Source organism: Chelon labrosus, assembly GCF_963514085.1.
Source record: "Chelon labrosus genome assembly, chromosome: 12".
NCBI lineage: Eukaryota > Metazoa > Chordata > Actinopteri > Mugiliformes > Mugilidae > Chelon > Chelon labrosus.
Window position 1 is genome coordinate 15,899,880 of NC_140345.1, and position 24,853 is coordinate 15,924,732.

The following is a 24,853-nucleotide window of genomic DNA, read 5'->3' on the forward strand; positions in this document are numbered from 1 at the left end:
ACACCGAGCCTACCCTGGGAATCTTACAGATCAGTGCAACCAGCAAATAGATCAGTTAATGGGTCAAACACACTCAGTCACGGATAGACTCACAAGACAAATTCAAGCTTGCTGTTGTGTGCACATGGACACATGTCAAAATTGACATCTCTCAGGTTCAGACAATATTTCTATGGGTCAAACTCTTAATTTACAATATAAATGCATTAACACAGAAACATGCAAGGAACTTTCTTTGAAACAAAAAGTTAAAACACAGAGCCTATTTCGAGAAAGTCTGTGTTTTTAAGACGAAGAAGAGACTACACGAATCAGAAGAGAGACTCATCTCTAGACTTGACTATGTGTGCATGCAGTGTGTGTCCGCACGAGTGTTTGTGTGTGTTAGCACTGTTTGCTCTCTGTTTTTGTTTAAACATAAACCCGGTCTGACCAGTGAGCTTTGGATTTGGAACATCTGACACGCATGCAAAGAAAATTCAAAGCACATTTCTTAGGCAAATGAACCTCAGACTTGTGTCTTACAGAGGTGGTTTGATGAGAGGCATCTCTTGAGCAAGCTGCCGAAATCCATACTCCTTACTGATGGTAAAAATGTATTTATCTTATATTAGATTTTTATTTTCTCACAATTCATTTTATAATATACAGCAGAAGTCAACACAAAGAGGAAAGCCATGCTTGGAAATAAAATAAGAGTAGTCTAAAGTGGAGTGGATAACAAAAGGAGTCAGCCTGTCTCTGGTCAGTTACACCCTTAGAGAACATCTTAGTATTTTTGTCTTTTTCTTGATGTTAGTTAAATTGATTAATGCGCCTCAATCTTCACATGACTAGAGGTAAACCAAGGACATCAGTTAAATGATGGCAGCCCAACCCTCTCAACAGGGAAGATTACGTTCCAGATACGTTCCTACGTTAACCTGCCCTAAAAGATCCCGAAACACTGTCTTCAGGTTTTACTCACTAATATCTGATTTCTGATGACTTATTCTCAGTAGCTGACAAATTTGCCCGTTTAATATTCCACAGTAGGAAAACATTTGGTGGATGACGTCTCCTCTTTCTACTTATGTTTGCATTCCTGGTAAACTGAAGACAACCAAGCTCGTCTGCTCTGTGTCTGCACATTAGTTCCCTTCTAGTGTACACAAGTGTGTGTGTGTGTTATTTGCATCTGTCTGCAATGTGTGTGCTGATTTATTTACTTTTAGAGTCTGGTGTATAGGTATACTTCAGCTTACGAATGTATTAATCATGGTTGTGTATGATAATTTTGGGTTTATCTTTTTAATGGGTAGCGCTGAACACATTAACATAAGACCACATCCCTGCAGCCAGGCCGTGACAGAACAAAGTGTGCCTTTGTTCTATATGGCACACAAATAGGCTCAGACTGTGTTTCGTATAGAAGTTGGCCCTCTGAGCATCGCCCTTCAAGGTCTTGGTTTGTAAAAAATGTTAAACAGAGGTAGATGTATCTGGCCTTTTATATTTTCCTCTGATTTCCCGTTTAATATACTTTAATAGTTTTACAAAGAGCAAAGTAATTCAAGATCATGCTGTATATGATACTGTACTGCTTTTCTTTATTTTTCCACATTTTCCCTCTCGTATATTTACAACCTCACCTCCTATCTGTGTCCAGGCTGTCGAGCCCAGGTGTACACTCAGCTGGTCTGTGACACCAAGCCGTTTTCCGTTCATCATTAGGGACTTCCTCCACAATTGAAACTCTCCTCAAGGACAGAGAGAAAGATGGAGGGTAGAGAGCCAGAGACAGAGGACCGAAAGAGCTGAGTTGTATTTGGCCGTGACAGAATAAAATATTGTGGTGCAACAGCTCCACATTTGCATGAACGCACAAATAAGTGACTCACATGCACAGTGGGATTCCGTCATGAGCTTGTCGCTGTGTAAGTGGGCAGGTGGGCCATCTGTTAGGGCATTAACATTAAAGGTGATCTAGGACAAAGTTACCTCATTAAAGTGCATATATATACCCCTATTTTGAAATCTTGTATTAAATATGTCTTTCATTATTTTACAATCCTTATTTTTTGAGGAAAATGATAATTTCACTGACTACATTGAAAACCCTTCTGAACAATTGTGCCATAGAGCATTTTTTTCTATATAAAGAATTAGTTTGTCACTGATTTTGTGGGATAATGTGGTCTCTATGTTGGTTAATAGATGAACAAATAGTAGTTAAGTTCAGTCCATAGAAGTTAGTCAGCCACCAAGTTGACTGAGTGCGCTTTCAGTGTCCTAATTGTTCCCCATCGTCCCATAGATACTTCATAAAACACTGAATGAATGATGTGTTTGTGTGAAGTGTGTATGTTGGGCGGGTGGATGGATGTGGGGTGACATAGGGGGTGGAGAAAATGCCCTCGCTAACTCTTTGACAGTATAGTGGGGGGGCTTTTCCACATGTACACATATACACGAGAAAGCTCAGACACACACGGTAGATGTAATCTGGTGGCCATTATTGCAAACAAGGCTGTGTTGTGTTGCACTGACAAATAGTTCAGTCTTTCTAGTGCGTCTCTGGTTCAAATTATCACCAGTGTCTCACAGACTAGAGGCCTCTCCGTCTGTCTCCCTACAGGGAAAGGAAAGGTCGCAGGCGCGTTCACATACCGAGCGCAGAAGGCAAAAAGCCAAAGATTGTAGCATGTAGATATTTTTAACGTCCTGCTGGGATTGAAGTCAGTTGTAAGTTAGGTTTTCATTGTCAGTTAATGATATCACAAACTGCTGACTTGTTTCTAGCTTTGTAAAGAAAAATTCTCAAATATTTTCGTTCAGGTAGATTTGCAGGCATGCAGTCACTGGTGGTATCAGTAAATGTGGTTTAATACTAGAGCTGAGAGAAAGATGTCAGGTGATAATTGGACCTGTTTCCATCATAGATAAGAGAATAACACACTGTTCCTTGTGTATGCCTTACCTCAGAAAACACCTTCAAGAATATTTTTTTCTTGTTCCTGGCATGGTCCTTAATGGGAGTATTGGTGGTATTAAGCAGTAAAAGGCTTTTCAGAGCCATTTTTTTAAGACCATGTGTCTGCAAGGTATTAAGTAACTATTGTAAGTACACGTTATCCACCCTCCTCACTTGAATTACCTGTTTTTCTCTGTATGGTTTACACATACATGTTTTAACAGACTAATCCATTGCAAATCTTTTAACAATTATATTTATTTCATTCTTCTGTTACATTCTGTTTTTATGATCGCTGCACCTAAAATTTGATTTGAACATCTCGCACGCCTTCTTCATACTATGAACGACTAAGTTGCGATCTAAACTTTAGTCCTGTGTGTGTGAGACGGTTGGGACTCGCCCCCTGTGACTCATCAAGTTATTCAGACATTGCAGTGAATATATGAACCTCTGTCCTCCACATTGTAAATGATTAACCGTGGCATCAGACTTTTTGCACGTTCGCTGTTTGCAGACCATATGCTGACACGAGATTGTGTCTCGTTTATCTAATGCGTACGTAAGAAGTGTGCTTGAGTTAAAAATTTATCCTGATTCTGTTTCATTGTTTGATATATCATTTTTTTCCCCATATTAGTTATCATCGCCACTGCTTTTCAGCTATACATTCCACAAATAAAGATACCAATACTCATCCAAAGCAGCAATTGATTCAACTCGCTGGTAGAGGTCCTAGTAAATCCTTTCTGTCTGTCTGTGAAATGTGTGTCAGACCAGAAAGGAAGATTAGAGAAAAAATGGGGCAGCAAAGCTCAGAAAAGACCAAAAGTGGGCTCTGGGTTAATCTATTCTCACTCCCTTTCACTCTGGCTGTCTGTCTCTATTTTTTTCTCTCTCTCTCTCTGGTTATCCCATGACATGATTAAATCCCCTCGTTGGAGGCTTTAATTGGTTAGATTCTGGACAGCAGATATATTGCTGCTGTTGATGGATGCTATTAGAGAACATACTATCAGCGAAGGAAGCCCTTTATTGCTAGTTTTATTGCAACCTATAACAACAACATACTGTCTTGTCTGTGGGTCCCCTCTAGATTCAGATCAGGGGTTGGATGTCAAGAATCCATATTGCTGTAGGGCTATGCAGGTTTTATTTTTTTGCGTTTGTGAAACATTTCTCACTGTCAAGTCGGTGGAGAGGACATTCCCGAATGCTGTCCTCTCATGATGTACTTTCCCATGGGATATTCTCCCCGTTTATTTTGGTCTTGACTTTGACCGCTCATTGAACTAGCCAACTGCTTACTGACTGGATTAAGTCAGGCAATGTGTTAACATTATGGTACTACTTTCACAGAGACATCAGAGACTAGAGACGGGAGCTGAGGAGAAAATTTTTTTTTAAAAAGCGGAGGGAGAAAACTAAACAGAACTTAGAAAGCACTGTAGAGAACAAGATCAGAGATATAACGGCTTAAAAGATTAAACCAAAGGAATACAGTAGAGTAAATGGCCTACATTTAGATTGCGATCATGTGCAGTTGTGACATGTCACTACAGGGATACTGTAAACCAAGGAGATTAAACTTGCATGTCAAGTCTGGAAACTGTTTTGTAGCAGAGGATTCCCACCGTCCAACTAATGCAGCCCCCTTCTCAACAGTTGACCGTGATCCATGATGTGGGCTTGTTGCTTCTTCTGTGGTGCTGCTCTGCTCTCATTAATGTATTGTTTGTGCAGCTTGTTTCAGTGTGGTCTAAAACAAGTGGCACACCTGCTCAGTTGAATTGAGGTCAGGCGATGGACTTGTGCAGTCACTGTTTGGCCGTAAATCTGTTGCAGTTGCATGTTGAGGATGATTGTCCTGCTGCATTGTCCTAAAACTACCAGACTTTTTATATGTTAAATCTTTAGTCTTATATTATGACTACACTGTTGGTCTAATGAACACCTTTCCAGCCATACTGAAATCCCAAATTTTATATTTTAAATCCAATTTTTTCAAACATTCCTGGGTGGACATGCATTTGACTACGTGTAGAATTTATTTCTCTGTAAATAGAGAAAGGATGTGCGACAAATTTGAGGGATGAGAATGAGCCACAGAGAACACACTCTATTCATTGATTCACTATCCATTTATAAAAGCACTGTGAAACAAAAACGGCTAAAGAACGAGGATAAAAGTAGAGAGAGTGGAGATACAGTAGCTTACTTGCATTCAAATAAGACGGCAGGGACAGGGAGCAACGGGTGCCTTTGTCAGCTATCTTTTCTTGTTTATCTGCTGCCTCGAGTACTCGTTAGCATTCACGCTGCAGAACCACACAAAGGTGGCATACTTGCACATTCAAATGACTTGGTTATCTATGCACACGTCTGTATTTTTTTTGTTCTCCCCGGCCATTCACATCCAAGCGTGCCACACTAAACTGCAGAAGTCCCATTTCCTATTCTCAGTCCCCCACTGTAAGAGGACTCGTTTCTGAATTTTATACTACATTCATTAGTATTCAGGTTGCAGCACTACAGTGGCACACTGACACACTTTTGCTCTAGTCTGTTTTGTGTACATCGGTCCAGTCGTCTAGATACTGCGCCTTTAAATCATAACCGCATGTATCACTAAAGGATCATTCTGGTGCTCGTTTTTCTATTTCTACACAGCAGATGACAGAAGAGAGTGAATAAAGGTAATGAAAGAGGACAAATTAGTGGGAAGACTGAAGTGAACATGATCAGAGGAAGAAGGGAGGCAGAGCTAGCAGGGTAGATGAGAGCAGCTTGGACAACACACAACACTCAGGAAAGGAGTGTAACGTAGAGGAGAGAAGGGTAATGGGAATCTGATGCATTACTATTCAGGATGCATTTCACTGCATTGCAGCGGCACAGTGACACACATTCACAGCTACAGTTTACACTTCTCAGTGTCTCTTTAGATTTCCTTTAAGGGACATACTGTAGATTATTAATGTTTCTTTTTTTTTTGAATTGCCCAGACATGTATATATGCCTAAATATCTTAAATATCTTTCATATCTTCTTCTGTGTCTATGTAATGAAGGTACTGGACACCGGATCTATCTATATTTCTATTGTCCGACATACCCAGCTCTCAGACATTTAGAGGTCAGCCGGTAGTTTTGGTGCCTCACTTCATTGATGCACTGACGTGCAGCATCATGGCTTTTACCTGGCTAATGATCTGTGATCGATGCCCTACCTCTCATTTTCCTTTATCTCATATGTCAGTTTTCAGTTAATATATGTCGCTTTATCGTAAGAGAAAGGGATGTTAAACTACTACTGTATGTCTCAGTAGTTTACTTTCTTTGTCCCTCTATACATCTGGTAATAATCTATTGTAAGGTCATAATGGTAGCTTCAGGTCTGAGAGGGGCACATTTTACTTTCTAAATTCTCTACTGGTTGCTATAACACAGGTATCCTCATAAAGACTAAAAAGCAAATTCAATTGTTATTGCACCATTAATGCTATTGCCAGGACACAAGAGACAGCTTTGACATGACTACCATGACTACACCCTCTTGTCAAACATTAGTTCATTAGTTTCCATGTTCATAATACATGAAAATAATTTTTACAATAGCTGTAATTACTCCCTATCATTTCTCCTTATATCCTCCTGTTCATCTCCTCTCTTTCATCCATTTCCCTTTCTCCCGTCTTTGCATGACAGCTGTTGGGAGATGTAGTCAGACAGTCCAGAGTTTTTCAGTGTCAGCACTGATCACACCACAGCAGGTGCGTGTGTGTTTGCTCGCCCACACATTGTATGTGCTGTTGCCCGCAGAGGATAGACTTGCTGACTGTCGTGTGTGTGTGTGTGTGTTTGTGTGTGGGGGTAAGCAACGTTAAGACTGACAAGCTGGCTTTCTGTCAGCAGCTATTGATCAATGAATAGGTAGGCTTGGTTCCCAAGAATGCCTGGCCAAATAATGGAACAAAATATTATAAGCCCTTGAACTTTGAGAGTATGGTAACCATAATCCTCACCTTACTCAACCCCTTTACCAGTATGAAAGTCCATTTATTGAAATCATTCTTTGATCAGTTCATTCATACGTTCACTTTTTTTTATACACCCAAACCCCTCACAACAAGCCACTTAATTTATCAGTTATAGAAAAATGTCATTGGACACTAACAGTGGGCTACCAGACTGACAGAGTAGACATATAAATCCCTGAATGAAACGCTAGCCTGTATCTGTACTGTGTGGGTGGCTCCATCTGGGAATGCCAACTGTTCAGCTAGGACTGTGTGTGTGTGTGTGTGTCTGTGTTTGACGACTCTTGTCAGTCTCACACAGTGATGCATTTGAAAGTATTGTCTAGTGTAGAAATAACATAACTACTAAGTTTAAAAAGTAAATTTAGATGGTATAAAAGCAGTATTACATTAGTAGTAGTGTTAGTAGTAGTGTTACATAGCTTGCAACCTCACAGATAGATATATTATCATCTGAAAACATGTCTTCACTTTTTTCTTTGGTTTGAAAAACACCAGCTTTTCTTTAACAAAGACCAACATGAAGAAGAAAAGGTGTGTTTTCAAATTTAGTTGGCTTAGTTTGAATGGAGCCTCAGTGTTTTTCCCCAGCTCTCTCTAATTAGCTAGTGAACAGATCGCATTACTTCTGTCCAGCTGGTAGAGTGCATTAGTGTGTATGTGTGTATCCAGCTGCAGAGTCTCCAGTCTCTTATCAGCGTAACCACTGGCCCGTAGTTAACAGCGTCCATCTGGTGCCCATGCACTGAGCTGGTTTGAGTTTGCCAGTCTCTCTGATCTACATGTCAAAACTACCGCACTCTGCTCTCCCTTTCTTTACTTTTCCTTCTTTCTTTTTTCCTCCCTTCTCTCCACCATCGGTTCTTTTTAATATAAATGTACAGTACATTTTCATTTATTGTTGATTATGCTGCTGCACACGTAACTCATTAAACTATATCTATTTATAGAGAAAGCTCTTTGCCTAACTACATCAGTCATGATTCTCTCTTCATATCATTTTTCCCTCTACACTGTAATGGAAAGCTGAGATCTGTTTAAAAACGCACAAAAAGAGAGCTTGGATTTATTTTTTTGTAAAATAAGATAGGGTCATCTAGATTAATAAGGAATTGTGTATTTTTTATGATTACGCGCTGCACTGTTTATCACAATCATATTTTGCCTCCTTTAGACTAATGCTGTGGTTTAGGGGTTACATGCAATTTAATACTGACGGCTGAATCTGTCTATATTGGAAGAGGTTTTTATCTTAGATCTAGCTCTGGGCTATCGCTGTGCAAATAAATCACTGGCATTTTATATTGTAATTTTGACTTCAGTCTTCTAGCAGAAGATCGTATCACATCGTTTTGCTTCCTGCTGTAATGATGCCGTTATTATTTAAGGTTTCAGTTGGAATCAAATCCTGAAAGTTAATCCTGTTGTTTAAATACAAAAGAGCCAAATTTATCCAATCTTAAGAAAAGGATGAGTTACACAGCCTGCTGCCTTTTGGACGATTGTCTTGTAAGTTTAACCAAGATGTGAGGTTATAAGAAAAATAAACAGCGGTTGCCAACACAGGATATTTTGGTACTATACAGCTGCAGAGGCTGCAAGTTATAATGAGAGCTAATAATAACACTTTTGAGTCAGTGGGTGTATTTTTACAGTACTTTTTCAACAGATTTACACATGCATCTTTAACGCACTGGCCTTTTGGAGACCTCTCTTTGTAATACTTTGTGACAAAGTGCAAAAACACACACCAGACACAATCTGCGTCAGCACAGTGTGACATTCCAAGGAACAGTCTGGAAGGGGGTTGAGGACAGAGACAGACTTGGCACCTCAACATCAAATTGCCGTAGTATCTCTCTCTCTCACACACACACACACACTGAGAAAACTATCACTTCTGTCACAAATGTCCCCTTAGACCCTTGAGACACTACCGCATACAGAAAGCTGAAATAGCAGAAACCATAGACGAAGTTTTGTTTAGAATATTGACTCTGGATATTGCAATTTCATACTCGTAAGGGGAAGATGATTAATTGAAATTAAGTGTGAATTAATGAACACAAACGTAGGTGTCTTATATGTATTCAGTTTCAAGACAGTCCCTTGACTTTCCCTTATACTGTGTGGCTAAGGCTTTGTGGAGAAAAAAAAAAGTCTGCAGCTAAATTTGTACCCAGAGCTGTCTTATTGCTCACTAGGTTCATTAAAAAAAAAATAAAAAAATAAAAAAAAAGCAGGAATGACGGTACACAGATGCACCGAAGTAGGAAGCTCACAGTTTCTGTGAGTGTCTGTGTATGTGTTTTCAACTGGTTAAGCTGATGGTGCAGGGATAATTACAAGCCTCTGCGATAACCATGCTACACAGCAGCTATTTCTACTGACAGCCAGCTATGCCACTACACAGACACTGAAGTGGTCTGGCGCAGTAGTGAGGCAGTTGAAGCTTGCTTTCGGTGTGTGTGTGTGTGTGTGTGTGCGCAGCTATTTCTATTCAGGGGTCACTCAGTACTCGACGGAGAGGACGATGTGTTGTGTGTTGGCAGCCACTTCATCCTGAGAGCAACAAAACGTTCCTCAAATGGAGGACATTGGCTTGACTTACTTTTGGCCAGCCTCCTAACCCCTAACACCTCTCCTTATTGCGTGTAAAGTGTGAGCTCCTGTTGGTCGACGTGGCTGAAATCAATATCGCTATAATATGGCAAAAGAAGCCAAAGTAATCCCAAAATGTTACATCAGAAAGATGTCTTCCCACATTCGTTTATTGCATTAGAAGTAGATAGCAAAAATACTGAGTTATCCCCTACCACACACTGCTGTACTGTTGACTGCATCTGTACATTACATACGATAGAAATCAAGGGTCCTTACCCGGCCAAACATCTTCAGGCCAAGACACAAATAATAGACATACATATTATATGTGGTTGCCACAGCAACTACCACACAATGCATAGGCCCCAGTGACCGGCTACCTGCTGTGAGAGGGAGAAACGGTGGTAAAAAGAGGAGACGCTGGTTTTTTTTTGCCAGATACACATCACACAATAACCCCTTGAAAGAAAATGTGCCATGTAGAGGACCCCTTCAAATCAATATTTACACAATTTCACAAAATCTGACTTCGGTATGTGCTACAGAGCAATCTTTCTGTGCATATAGCCAAGAGCATATTTTGGTTCTCTTATAGCTCCAATCGAATCCAAGTATGTGGGTGTGGTTGTGGCCAATGAATAATCAGCTGAAACCAAACTCTTCCCTAGACAGCGCGGGCTGGAACACTACATTTACTTTCTAATGTATAACTAACCATGTGGCCGTGTGGCCTCTCTGTGGCACGGTGGCGTCTATCACGCCACACCCTCAGGAATAACAAGAGGCCGGAGTCAGGGAAAGGTGGGCAAATGGATGGAAGGATATAATGACTAAACAAGTAAACACGGGAATGAAAGAGCATTATGGTGTTATATAACAGAGAGGTCTTTTATGGCGTGTTATAGCCACACCCTCTGCAATAAAGTGCACACAGAAAAGAGGAGTGTATTAATGAATGAACAGAGGGCGAAAAAGGGGAAATATCAGTGGGTCTGACAGTAAATTACATGTAGTTGAAAGGCATCTAGAATAGTTTCATACACTGTCACCCAGTATCTCTCTGTTAAAGTTTGCTGAAAAGCCAAACAGAGGCAGTCACAGAGCGAGAGAGAGAGCTAACACTGGTCTTTCAGAAGAGCAGGACAGATGCAGATTGTTTAAAGATCAGCTCTTTGACAAACTTGACTCCAAATCCCACAGCAACTATGACAAAAAAAAAAAAATATATAAAAAATATGAATGCTGCTCTAGTTCATGGGATGGAGACAAGGGGAGGTATTTTGTCACCCTGGAGCAAGTTGTTTAAGTCAGTGAAAGAGAAGGAGATGGAGAGCACAAAACACAGCGTTCTTCGGAGGAGTCACAGGCTTTTCCTCACAAATAATTGAATCCACTGCTCCATAAATTGAATATAATTCACAAAATTTCCCCACTCCAGACCACAGACAGTAGCTCTTACATATGCTCACAGTATAAGGTACAGAGGAGCCTGATAAGCTGTTCTAAATAAATAAGAATCATCATCCTCAAGCAAGTGTTTTTGTCCAACCACTGAAAGAGCCGAAGACAATTGTCTGTAAATGTGTGAGTGAGTGACGGCTCTGTGTGAGTCTCTGCATGCACTGAGGACTGTGCTTGACAGCAGAATGGCTCGCTCTGTAGGAGGGGGTTCACACTTCACATCAGATTATCACCGCCAAACACACAAATAGACACATAAACGGAGAGTATCTCTCTCTCTTTCTGTTTCTGATACACAAAACAGAATGTCACCATAACTCTGCACAGTTTCATACGAGATCTATCTGCCCCCAGCGTTTCGCTATCATGCACACACTAACACACACAGTCGCAGACATACATAAAGTAGTCCCACAGAGAAACTGGCTAGTCATACTGAGCAGCCATACAATAGTTCTGTCAATCAATGTCAGGTCCCTGCTTAGCTGTCCAGCCTGAGGCCTTCCAGTGGACAGCTAGTTAGTCTGTGTAAAGGAAACTGACGCAACCCTAAATCACATTCATTAAGCTCCAGCTCTAACTTCCCATCGCATCTCTTGTCCTGAATACATGTGCAATTCATAACTCAGTGTTTCCCACTGTTTGACAGTTTTCTGAGGCAGTGCAGAGAGGGGGTTCAGTGAGTGCATGTTAATGATGTTTCTTTTAGAAAGTCCTGCAGTAGTTTTTTTGCAGCGAAATCTCTTCCACTTAAGTATGATGTTAATTCCTCAACAGCGTGAGCTGCCTGCTGAACACTGTAGTTTCAAATTAACCTTTCATTTAGTTTTCAGATGTGCAGCAACCGGCAGGAAGGAACATAAGTTGCATCTTATCACATTGAAAGTTCATAAATAGAAAATTCTAATTGTAATTTCTATGTCAAAGGCACATATGTACAGTTTTGCACTGTGCTAAAGTAATTAAAGGTCCTGCTAAACTATGCAGCTGCAGTCTTCAAGTAATGGTACAGTAATGGGACTGAGGCCGCAGCAAACAGTTTGTTTCAAGTATCAAATGACTATTTGATGACTGTTGGGAGTTAATCAGACTTTGATTTCTCAGTTTATTTTAACTTCGGACATCATTGTTTCTAAGGCTAAATTTGGACAATGTTTGTCGCAATTTGAATCACGGTGTAAAATATTCTGTCCACTCTTCCTTTCTGGGTTTTCTTTGCTCTGCCCCATCCTGTTGTTATATTTTCATGGGAGTAGTTTGACAACAACTTCTGTATTATGTCATGTCCTTTTTGTAGTTATTGTGACAGTGAGTCATATCTGCGATTTGGTTGTATGGATGAACATGAATGGTTTCTGAAATTATCAAATTATCAAAGTCTCATGTTGTTTGTCTTTTTTTTCAATTATATTCTTCAGGTGGAACCAGAGACATCGGCTCAGCGTTGACCAGGATGTGTATGAGACATCGCAGTATAGAGGCTAAACTCAAACAGTTCTCCACGTAAGTGTATTGTGCTTTAGCTTTTATTCAGTTCATCTCAACCATAGTACTGTTGTCATTTGAAAGTCACACTTAAGCTCTGGTACGTTAAAGCCATTCAGCACTTGTCTATTAGCGGCTTACAGTTAATGTACTTTGACCCAAGTTGGTCTGCTAGCAGTTCAGCTGAAGTGGGTTTGAATTGTTACTCCACCATTTCCTCCATGTTGTGGCATTTTGTTTGTTTGTGTGTGTGTGGCTGCCCCCTTCTCTTGGAATGCTGGGAAAGAGACGATTTGTCTGGCAGCACGTGCATCTAAAATGTCTCAGTAAAGTCGCACACTGCACATCCCTCTTTTGTACAGACGCACACTGCACAGACAAGGGCCTCTCTAATTTCAGTTGGCATTTCAGTACAGATTCCACTTGGATCTCCATAGCAGGGGCTGTACACAGGGGGGCTATGATCCCCACCCACCCACTGACACACGCGCACTTTGTAGTAATGTCTGCAAGTCTAAATTTAGTTTTGTGCAGTAACACTGCAGCTGTCCACCTCTCACACTCACAAATGCATCTTGGAAGATGGGCACAGTCGGGTAATGATTGACAAACATAACTGCACAAGCGTCCTGTGACGCACATGCAGAGTTTTTTCTCACAGTCTGTGTTTTTCTTTGCCTGTTAATGATTGACACAAGATTATATGCTATACAAACAGAAAGGCAAACCAAAGTCTGACAGTCTGTCTGCTTCTTTAATTGGATGACAGATATACTGTTCCACTATGTGTTAAACTGCCTGTATCTCCCGCACAGTTCCTTTTGTAGAAATGTAAACATACTAAGATTAAAGCTATGGCTTGGCACTTTGAAACTGTAGTGCAAGACTTTTATATTAACATTGCCAAACTTTTTTCCACAGTGCTTATTAAGCACATCAGGCCCAAGTAAAGTCTGTATTGTATTTTGCAGTATAACAGTGTTTTAAATCGGTTAAACTCAGTTTGATGTTTTACATCAACCAGTAATGATTGGTCTGCCAGAGCTGAAGAGAGGGGAGCAACCATGGCAACAGAGAGGCAGAAGAACTGTAGACTGCCAGCATGGGGGACAAAAGTTCCCCACTTTAACGACACAAACAAAAATGTGTACCTGTTCAAAAACTTACTATAAATGGTTCAGTTGATCCGGCTGACCTCTGATCAGAAGTAACAAACCTGCTGTTTTCACAGGGGCTTCCTGGAGGGTCTGATCAACCCTCTGCAAGAACAGATGGAAGACTGGAAAAGAGGAGTCAACACTTTGGACAAGGACCATGCAAAAGGTAGGATAACCTAATGCAATTATGGAAGAGCTTTCAAGCAATGTAAAATATTTGTTTTTATTTGGGTGATATGCAGGTTGTCGTAGCAAAAAAGTAAAATATGTGTACTGATGTTTTACCCTTTTCCCTTGTCCGTTTGAACCAGAGTATAAAAGAGCTCGGCAGGAAATTAAGAAGAAGTCCTCGGACACACTGAAACTTCAGAAGAAAGCAAAGAAAGGTACGGCGATTTAACTAACACTACTAAATATAATTAATCTGTTAATGATGGAGCCAATTCCTGTTCTAACAGTACTACTACTAATAATAATCATCCTACTCAAGATAATAGAAAGAAAAACTGCTACTCATGTACTGGTGAATTATTCCAGTTTGTTTTAGCTGAACTCTTTAATGTGCTTAGGCTTTGGTAGATTTCTAGTTTGATTTGTGTTGTCTGGATTAAATACATCTCTGTGTAAGAAGTCTACATCTAGGATGAAAGGAAAAGTCAAACATATACATGTATACATAAATAATTCATTTCATGAAGGGGGCTTAGGTATCTTTTTTTATTTTAAAATGGAAAATGGGAAAAAGACCAGATTGCATATATGAGTTTTTCTGCAGACAGCAGTGATGTTTGTCCTCACTGATTAAGTTGTGCAGATCTAGTATGGATAAACATTACCTTACTTGGTAAATGCTCTCGGAGAGGGCAGGGCCTTTTTCCCTCTGCAGTTCTCTTGGCTCACGTTCTACATACAGTACACATTCACCTACCTAGAGAAAAATACCATACACAAAAAAGGAATTAGTTCATTATGCCTCCAGTTTCAGTTTTAAATCAGTGGCTGACTTAAATTCTCAAAGTTAACAGATGGTTAGAAGAAAAAGTAAGCAAAAAGTAGGCGACTCTTCTCAGTATGCACTAGATTTAAATGTTTTACATTCCTTGTATCGACATACTTTAGATGCATATAAATTCATTCATTCATCTAGCATCCAGACACACAAAGCTGCACATGTATGTGATGGATCAGTGTTTAGTGCTGGCAGTCTTTTAGTTGACTTGGATCTTTTCCTCTCCTTGTCCCCATGTTGCTCTGATACCATCCTTCACCTTATGCTGCACTGCAGCTGATAATCTGGGTAAGTCAGTTTCTAGCATAGACACTGTCTAGATTGTTGCTTACACTATAATGCTCAATCAAGCATTTTGGTTGCATTATGAAAGGTAATGAGTATGTGTAAATGCTGCTAAATATATGTATGCATGATTCATGTTCATGTTCTTGAACAGATATGACAACTGTTGTTTACAGTCTATTGTTGTCACAGCATAATGGTCCATCCAGATATATAATTGTGAATGTAGAGGCTCTAGTTTTTTATTCAGGATTGCAGAAATGAAGCGTTAGTCCTTTTTATTGTGGTCTCTTCTACTTTGTCTTCGCAGTTTTTGCTTTGTTTGTTTTTTATTGAGCCATCTCATTCACTGTCTGTAGTTCTTGGTCTTGTGCTTGTAATGGTAAGCATCTGAGGTAAATAAGTGTTCCTTCATAGAGATTTGAACAATAAAGGTGTTCAATTAAGTTAGTCCAGCCTCCATCAGAAAGAGAATATGTTAGGGAGTCATTAAACTCAGTAATAGTATGCTGTGGCTAGAAGAATAAAAGGAGTATGATGTTTACAAGAGAAACTGTAGATGCATCATATAAGTGTTCTAACCCTAACCCTAACCCTATCCCTAAGTCTTTTTGTTTATTAGCTCTGTGTTGTCGGCCTTGGTTTGGTCCATGCTGGTAGTTTTTGTGTTCAGTTGCTCTGAACATCTCCCCTCTGTCTCATCTTCAGCAAGCCACGTCGTTACAGCACCTAGAAAAAGTGTTGGTAAAATAAAGCTTCAGCATTTTTAACATTAGTGATGCTTTTTGCCATAGTCTTCCTCCTGCAGCTAGTGCCACATCATGCCGAAGCAAACTTCGGGATTACACATCAGAATGTTTTGATGACAGGAGGGGGAAAAAAAACACATCTAACTTCTCTTCTTTCATATAAATACAAATTCAGTAGTGTGATTACTTTAACTTTACTTAACTGCACATGGCTCATAGCGCCGCACACAAATACTCAAATCAAATTTCAAAATAGACAACTATATCCCACAACTTGACAAACGAGCACTCCATTTGCTCGCAGAAATAAAAACACCATCTGTCTGCTCCTGTGGGCGAGTCCATTTCTGATGTTTGATACGTGTCTTGTGAGGGTGTTTTTCTGACCTGAGACCCCGGCCGTGCTAAGAAACAACCTGTGACTGCAACCTAATGTAATCACTGGCCATGTGAATGCTGGAGCAGTTAATCTCATTTATGTGTTCTCATGTATCTACATGTGCACAGACTGTGGGGCTTTTCCAACCTCTCCGTCACACAGATCAGAACACAACGTCTTTTGGTTGAGCTTGTGTTGAGCTTAAATCTTTTTTTCTTTATAGTATAGTTGCAGTGCAAATAATGTTCAAAGTCTTTCACATTAAAGAACCTTTCTTGATGCTCCAGCTGTGTTTGAAGTGAGGATGAATCAATTGGCTGAACTAATCTTATCTATTAAAATCAGGGTAATGATTAATTTACTGGTGAAGGATATTGTTTGGTGTAATGGTGCTGCCATATTTAAGAGACTAGTGTGTCTCTAATTGAAATATGTTGTGGTGTGGATTTGTTTACAGGATGGTCAGTGACCACAGATCTACACTGAACCTCAGTGTTTGTCTGCGGTTGAAGAGAATGAAAAAGTGGCAGTCAAGACCTTGTCATTCACATAGTTGCACAGATGCACAAGTTATAGCACAGAGACTGGGAATGTGGACAAACCAAGGAACAAGAGACAAGGCTGTAACATATCCGAAGCTTTACTTCAGCACTTAACAACCCCTTTGCTTACCACGGGTTGAAACTTCATGCCAGGATGTGCCTGCTTTGTTTCTGCACACTTGTATCCCTTTGTGTGTTTGCAACCCTCACCATCCCTGTAATTATGCGTGTTACATCAACTCTAAAATCTGTCCCAAGCCGATGAAGTTATGATTATGACTCCTTGTAAAATACTAAATATATTTTCAGGCTCTGTCTGGTCAGCTGAAAGTAGTTAATAATAGCTGGTTTTCATATGAGCACTATGGGTATCATGAATGTATGTATATTTGGAAATGAGGACCTCATGATTCACTTTAAAGGGGCTAAGTTTAAAAATCACTCAATAGGTCTTAATGAAATCAGTTGTCTTTTTCGTTTTATTCAACAAGTGAAGGGATGAGGTGCTTCTTCTTAGCAGGGACAGCCTTTAACAGAAATAGGAGTACTACTCGAGTTGCTGATGGACACTACAAAAACGGCAACAAAGAAAATATTTGGCTTTCCATCTGTCTCAGACAAAGTACCTCAACTTACTGTAGTGTCTTTCCAAAACCACTTTGGTTATGTTGAGAAAGCCGTCTGCCAGTATTTGAACTGGTGGGAGAAAACCAGAAGTCTGTGTGCTCTGCATGCCAGAGAGACACCACAGCATCCGTGGCTTTGGGGCTCAAAAAGCTTCTTTTCTCTCCGGGGCTAAAGGGACACCTTAAAGTTGAAACTCTCTCAAAAAACACACAAAGAGAAAATAAGACTGTATTGTGATAAGAAAATTTCTCGGTGTTGTGCGACATACAGCGCATCCCTGACGATCACAGCGTAGATCACATACGCTCAAAGCATCTTTTGTTGTCATGGCATGTAGAGAACATTTTGCAGTGACAAAGAGACTTTACCGATGCACATAATACATGATTGTTGTGATGTTATGTGTTCGATAACGATTGACCAGCTCTTTATATCTGGTGATTATTTGAAACGTCAGCCCAATCTACAAATAATTTCCAACTAGATGGAAAAAGACTTTGCCTGCAGGGACATGAATAATAATGAGTTTGGTCCTGCAGTGGAAACCAGACTAATGAGTGAGGCCTGTCTTTCAGGTTCAGCTCTCCACAAACCCTCATGCAATATAATTGCACACTGGTCTGCTCCAGAAGTTGCCTTTGGATCTATATGAGACTGAAAATATATACTGCAGTTTAAACTTTCCAGTCTGGCTTCTACAGTCGATTTACTTCATCGTGCTCGCCGTACATAATGTGATATAGTAGGAGCAGCCATAGTAGACACACACATCAGTCACATTCCAGAGTCCAGCGTTAAATTCACCCCACCGAGCTTCGTAAATTGATTTCCTACATTTGGAAAATCGTCTTATTTCGTCAACATCCATTAATACATGAGACTCAAACTAGCTCCATTATTTTAGTCTGCGTTGTTTGTACACTGGTATTTGTACATATGATGCAATCCATTTTTAACTGTCATTTTGTTTGTGGTTTAGTAGACTGATATGAACTAGTAGTTTCAGTTGTACAGCATTTCTTCACGCTGTCTTGTGTAACGCATTACAATGGTGCTTTGTGCTCAACATAGAATATACATCCTTCTGTTTTACAATTGAGGGGAGGAAGATTTGCCTGCGTAACTTTTGCTGTATTTCTCTACTACTGATTTGGATGATACAGGCCCTCAAATCAAATGTCAACGAAGAAAAGACGCCAGTTTATCTTTGTCCAGACAAGAGCAGACAGAGAGACCACAGAGTTGTTTCATTGTGGGCTTAACCTTGATGTATCAAAGTTAAAACTGTGTGTATGTGTTTGTGTGTAAGTGTAGTTTGAGTGGTTAGATAATGCCTTTGAGGTCCGCTGTATGTCCTCTTGGGCAGTCGCCAACCTTCCTGCCTCCTTAGAGAACTCAAGAGGGCTCGATTTGGCTTCAGGCTCTTAAAAACACACAAATGCACACACAGCCACATTTCTGCACACACACACACACGCAGAACAAAAGCGCACAATGCTGAGTAACAGGATAACCTTGGGATTTTAATTATCCCCAAACAATCCTGGATTTACATATGCATAATAAAACACACATATAAACAGCACAAGGACCAGATGGTCCTGAAGATACCTTGCACCCTTGTCATTATGAAAGCAAACACACACCACGTCTCTCTTAACCGTGTCTAGAAACACCATCTTGTCATAATAGATTGAGGTTTTCAGCAGATTAGCCTGAAGTAGATAACCTTTTTGCCGCCTCTGAACAAGAGGCAAGAAACACTTTAAGGACAAGAGTGGCCCTTCATGCTGAGGTGATATAGGGGGAACATTCAAATGGTAGCATTTGTGATAGCAGTGTCCACAATGAAAAGATGTAGAGCAGCAGTTCACCAGACAGAAGTACTAGAAACCAAGAACACCACATGCAATTAAATGTTCATCCCTTGCTACACAGTGGTATTGTTTGTGATAATTCATGCATGTTACATAGCTTAACTCTGATTTGTACTATTTGTGTCATGAAGGAAGTCAAGGTAGAATATAGTCTTTTCAGTTTAGGTAATTAAAATGTATCCAAGAACCTTTCATTTTTAAATAGTATATTCCTTTTGTTTTTGTGTCTCTTTTGTTTCCAAGGCCGTGGAGATATCCAGCCCCAGTTGGACAGCGCCATGCAGGATGTCAGTGATAAATACATTTTGCTGGAAGAGACGGAGAAACAGGCCCTGAGAAAGGCTCTTATAGAGGAAAGGCAGAGATTCTGCTGGTTTGTAGCCATGCTTCGGCCTGTGGTGGTGAGTACAGCGGAGGGAGATGAAAAAAAAGCCAAAAAGTCTTCTTAAAACACATGTATGGGCCTCTGCTTTTTGTTTAAATCTCAGAGACTGGATAGAAAACGTTTCATTTAGTCTGTCATGTTTTTTCCTTCAGACAATCATAACTAGGCTGTTATACACTAAATAATAACTGTTTCGTATAAACTCTTGAATAAAGAACGTTCTACCGCTCAAATAGTAATTATCTGTAAATGCCTTTGTTCTCTGTGTTCCTCAGGATGAGGAGATTTCTATGTTGGGAGAGGTTACACATCTCCAGGCCATCTCTGATGACCTCAAGGCCCTGACATCTGACCCACACAAGCTTCCCCCTGCCAGTGAACAGGTGAGGACAGATAAATAACTAAAATAAAAATAAAAACATTCTTCCAAAAGACATGTTGGTCTTACTTTTGTGGTTATTTAAGGTCTTACATTACGTTACCTTTGTATGCCTAATATTTTCCTTCCCATCAGGTGATCATGGATCTGAAGGGCTCAGACTATGGTTGGTCATATCAAACTCCACCCTCTTCCCCCAGCACCACCACCATGTCCAGGAAGTCCAGCATGTGCAGGTAGGCTCATCTAACCAATCACAAGACTCAAATTATAGAAAGAGAGTTACTCTGTCTTGCCAGTGCACATGTCTCTACTGGACCCATAAAACTTTTACAACTTAGTTTGTTTCAAAATGACATTAAAGTGAAAATAAAATTACTCCACTTACACTGGTCACCAGTTTCCTGCTGAAACAAGAGAGAAGAGATTGAACTGTCAGAGGTCATACAGTAACATAACAGCATGTATTCATGTCAGATCTACTACGAATATGACACTTTTAGTGGTTATGACTCTAATTTGTTATTGTTAAACAAAGAATTGGAGAAAAAAAAATATCTTGACCTTACTGTGTCTGCCACCTGGTGGTCAATATGAGGTGGAGATAGACGTATAACATCTGTCCTGTGGATGAAAAGTAAAACTTGAGCTGTTCAGGCGGTGTCTTCTTCACTCTGTCCTCCATGCTCCCTGCATGTCTGGTTTAAAGAAGAAATCTAAAGCTTGGGGTCTCTGGAATATAAAAAATCTTGTAGCACCTATTTTGGGACCGTGGTTGATGTATGAAAACTTTAAATGATGACCTGTAGCATAAAAATGCAAGACTTCCACTTCCAAATAAGACTGCTTTTTCTTCATTCTTAAATGTGATTTTTTACAATGAAGCATTTTCATCTCATAGTTCAAAGCTTTTGCTTCTTATGTTTTCCAAAAAGAATCACTTGAGAAATCCATTAATGCTGAGAAACAGCTGCTGTTATAATTTCGACGCTTTGCAATCAGTGAATTTTTTTGGGACTCGGTTAATTCACACACATTTGTAATTTTTTCTTTTTGTGCATGCTAGTATAACACGTGCAGCTTAAGCGAGCTGCAGGTTCAGTTCCCTCAGTAATTAGACCCAATGTTTTCTTCTTTCTTCAGTTTTAAAATCAATATTTTCGAAAAACTCTCGCAAGGCCATAAAATCCTGTAATTTCCGGCCTATAATTATTGTCTTTATGATTTCACGCCTCTCGTGTTGGTTTGTTGTGTTGTTTTGACGGGATTGGCCTCAGTTGCTACCTGCTGCATCTTGGTGTGCTGTGTTAATTGTTTCCCCACTTTGTCTCCTCCACATTTCCCCCAATCCTTTGCTTTCACTCCCTCTCTATTATTTGTTTTACCTCCTCTTTACCCAACTTTTCCTCCTTCAACCCCCCCCCATCTGTGGGTGCACTTGATTCTCTGTACCCTGCCTGTCACCGGCAAACTTCTGCTTCCTCTGGACCTCCCCTCATCCCTTGCTCCTTCCCCCTTTCACAGTAGTCTGAACAGCGTTAACAGTAGTGACTCCAGGGGATCCAGTGGCTCTCACTCTCATTCTCCTTCCTCCTCTTCTTCCTCCTCTTCCTCACACCACCTCTTCCACCACCATCACCCCTGCCATCGATACCGCAGCTCCACGCTACCCCAGCAGGCCCCGGCTCGGCTCTCTAGCATCTCCTCTCACGACTCGGGCTTCATTTCTTCATCACAAGACCAGTACACGATGTCCAAATCATCCTCGCCAAGGGCAGCTGAAACAAAGGTAAGAAGCAAAAACTCTTAAGATACCAAGACTTAACCGTCTTTTAAGCCCATCTCCTTTTCCACTACGAGAGGCACTTAGCTGGCAGCAGTAAGTCTATGTGATGGTGAAGTCATTTCACTGCTATTATTATAGCAGAAATGTGCAGGAAATTAGTCTGCCTCCATTCTAGCCTGGGGCAAAACAGGTCAGGCCCATCCTGCCATTAAAAAGTCGACCACTGTGACAGACTGTGGGTTGGCTAAACTAGGAGGTATACTTTATGTCCTATTTTCATTAAATGGATCACAGTAAACTGACGCGCCACTATGTCAGCAGCATGTTTTACAGGCATTAAAAAGCATGTCTCCATCAGCAGGTTTCATTCTGTCAGTTTTATCTAACCATTCAAGACAAGGTTTAAGATAATTGTCAGTGCCTTAGTCAAGGGGGTTTGTCTGTGTGGGGTTAGTGGTTTGAGATCAACCATGAAAGGGGGGCTGCAGCGGTTGACATTTTCTTTGCATGCCAGGAACCAGAGATCCCCCGTCCAGAACACATTGGTATAGTTAGGCTCCAAGTTTTTATGATGCACTGAAGGTGGTTTGGCAAGTCAGTTCCTGACCCATTTACAGTACAGTCCTGGGAATCAGCCCTCTCATCGCCTCATTCCTGGTTTAGTCGCTGGTGTTTGAAAGAGAACAGCCCTTCATCCATTTCCAGTTCCCTTTTCTATACAGGCTAATGTTTGTAGCTGACCTCGAATTCTCAGCTAGCCTGTAGGCATGGATAAAGTATCCTGTAATTAATGTTAATAAAATAATCCTGGTTTTAGTTGCTAATCCTGTTAAATATCATGCAACACAAGTTGAGTTTGTCAGGATACTTTCTACATGCCAGTAAAGAAGAACTTTGACTGTGCTTCCCTTTGGCAAGGCTTAGTACTTAGCACTAACACTGCTGATGTCAATGCTGTTATGATTTCCTGAGCACCTCCTCTGCAGCCTCTATTGTCACTCAGCTGTACTCCTCACTAACTGCTGAGAACTGTGGAAAGTTGCCTCTGCCATCTAACAAACTGCTTCTCTGTGCTGTCTACCTGCTGACATGTCTGTCTTTGCAATTCTCCACCTGCATGTCTGTCTGTCTCCCTCCTCCTCCTCCTCCTCCTCTGTCCCTCTGGTCTCCTCTCACTGCCTGCTTGCTGTTGTCCCAGCCTTGTCCTGGTTCCAGCTCCTCTGAGATGTCAGAGACTGGGCAACTTCACAGTGACTGCAGCTCCCCCTCTTCTCTAGCTGCTGCTACTGCACCTCAGCACGCTACTGACAAGGTGAAAAACACTCATCCACAATGAAGCATGTCAGGATCAGACACACATCACGACGTTAGCTAGATCACCGACGTGTTAAGGGAACCACCAAACTCCCCCGCATGTTCATCGGGTTCTTCACTTTTTATTCAGTTCAGCATTTGTGACCACTTCCGCTTGTTGTCTGTTGATTGTGAGCAATATATGTTCCTTATTTTTATGTTCCATTTATCCTCTGTGATGTGTTTTTATTATTTTCCACTGTTTATCATTTCAATTGTTTATCCCATTGTGTGTTTGGTTGGTTCTTTATTTTGTCTCTTTCCGTTATCTTCCCTCCTCCCACCGACATGCACACAACCAGTTGTCCAATGGGTTTGACCACTACAGCCCAGCCAGTTCCCCTTACCTGCATAGCAACGGAGGGAGTTTAGGCTCAGGGTCAGGCACTGCCTTCCCCTTCTTCCCTACATCCTCTTCATCCTCCACCACCACCTCCTCCTCCTGCCCCACTCGTTCATGGTCACGTCCTGCCTCAGCCTTGCTGCCAGACCACACTCACTACTGCACGTTGGGTTCCCCCATGGTGCCTTCGTCACGAGTCCCCAGCTGGAAGGTTTGTCCATCTCCTCAGATTTGACTATCGACACATTTCCATTCTCCTCGTCCTCGGTTTGTTCACACAGGCAGTTTTCTTTTACACTTTGGTGACATCCTCCGTCTTCAGAACTGTCAACTAAAATAGAAGAGTGGAAAATGTAATTCTCATTAAAAGCACATTAGAGCAACAAACACTGACATGTCTTTCTCCTCAGGACTGGGCGAAGCCAGGGCCTTATGACCAGCCTATGGTCAACACGCTAAGGAGGAAGAAAGACAAAGAGACTCCAGTGGTGGCGGGCAGTAATGGGAGCATGAACAATAATAGCGGCCCACCCTCTGGCCATGCCTTGATCTCTAGCCCAGCACCTGCTCCAGCTGTGCTACAAACACTAAGCCAGTCGGCACTAGTGGAAGAGAACAACAGGATTTTGTCTGCACCTTTGAAGGTCAGTTTTCGTTTCGGTCTCAGAAGACAATAAAAGGCAGATTGTTATAAATAGAATAATCTGGTTAATTACTGATTAGCCAAGCCTGCCTGGCTTTGAGACAGATATTCATTCACTTTTTACAGTTTATGACTTGTTTATTCACTCATTAAGAACTCATTCATACTTCTGTTTATTTTTCTTGTTTCTGTTCTCTTATTAGACTCCATTTGATTTCATTTCTCTTCACTTACATGCGTCTCACTTCCCAGCTTTAAGCTCAAAAACAAGTAGTTTGCGAAAGCTAAAGACAAATTCCAACAAAAATGTTAAGTGATACAGTTAAAACTTTTTGGCAGTAATCACTGAAGCTTATTTACATAGGTCACTTTACATTTAATACCATCTGTTGTGCTCGAGTTTCAGGTGACCTCACATTCAACTTCTAGCAGGTCAACATTATTACAGTCATGGCATTTAGATGATTTAAAAAGACTCAGACCACTAACGTTCCCATATAATGACTTTAATGGGTTGTACCTAATGACTTTAATGACTTTAATGAATTGCACCTTGCTGTTTCCCGGCTCTATAACTAAATGTTTTTCCATCACCTGCATCTGTTTTTCTTTAGGCTGGTGATATCGAGGCTCATGATGAACTGGCTCTGGCCTTATCCAGGGGCCTGGAGCTGGACATGCAAAGGTCCAGTAGAGACTCAATCCAGTGCTCCAGTGGCTACAGCACACAGACCAACACACCCTGCTGCTCTGAGGACACCATACCATCACAAGGTGCCACACTCGATAAAGAAAAA

The 24,853-nt window shown here is 40.8% G+C and overlaps 1 protein-coding gene across 7 annotated transcripts in view; it reads left to right on the forward strand.

Moving 5' to 3' along the window:
* Positions 1 to 24,853, forward strand: part of LOC311496941 (protein MTSS 1-like) — a 45,705-nt gene that overhangs the window by 16,462 nt on the left and 4,390 nt on the right. For 3 of the 7 annotated variants that reach the window (XM_084556997.1, XM_084556994.1, XM_084556996.1), the window contains 11 exons: positions 12,476 to 12,560; positions 13,774 to 13,865; positions 14,011 to 14,085; positions 14,985 to 14,996; positions 19,411 to 19,568; positions 19,828 to 19,935; positions 20,067 to 20,167; positions 21,456 to 21,720; positions 23,373 to 23,624; positions 23,824 to 24,057; positions 24,671 to 24,830. In XM_084556997.1, the coding sequence (XP_084413123.1) occupies positions 12,476 to 12,560; positions 13,774 to 13,865; positions 14,011 to 14,085; positions 14,985 to 14,996; positions 19,411 to 19,568; positions 19,828 to 19,935; positions 20,067 to 20,167; positions 21,456 to 21,720; positions 23,373 to 23,624; positions 23,824 to 24,057; positions 24,671 to 24,830 (1,542 nt within the window). The remainder of the gene's footprint in view (positions 1 to 12,475; positions 12,561 to 13,773; positions 13,866 to 14,010; positions 14,086 to 14,984; positions 14,997 to 19,410; positions 19,569 to 19,827; positions 19,936 to 20,066; positions 20,168 to 21,455; positions 21,721 to 23,372; positions 23,625 to 23,823; positions 24,058 to 24,670; positions 24,831 to 24,853) is intronic. The other 4 variants (XM_084556998.1, XM_084556995.1, XM_084557000.1 and 1 more) reach the window with 3 other exon arrangements.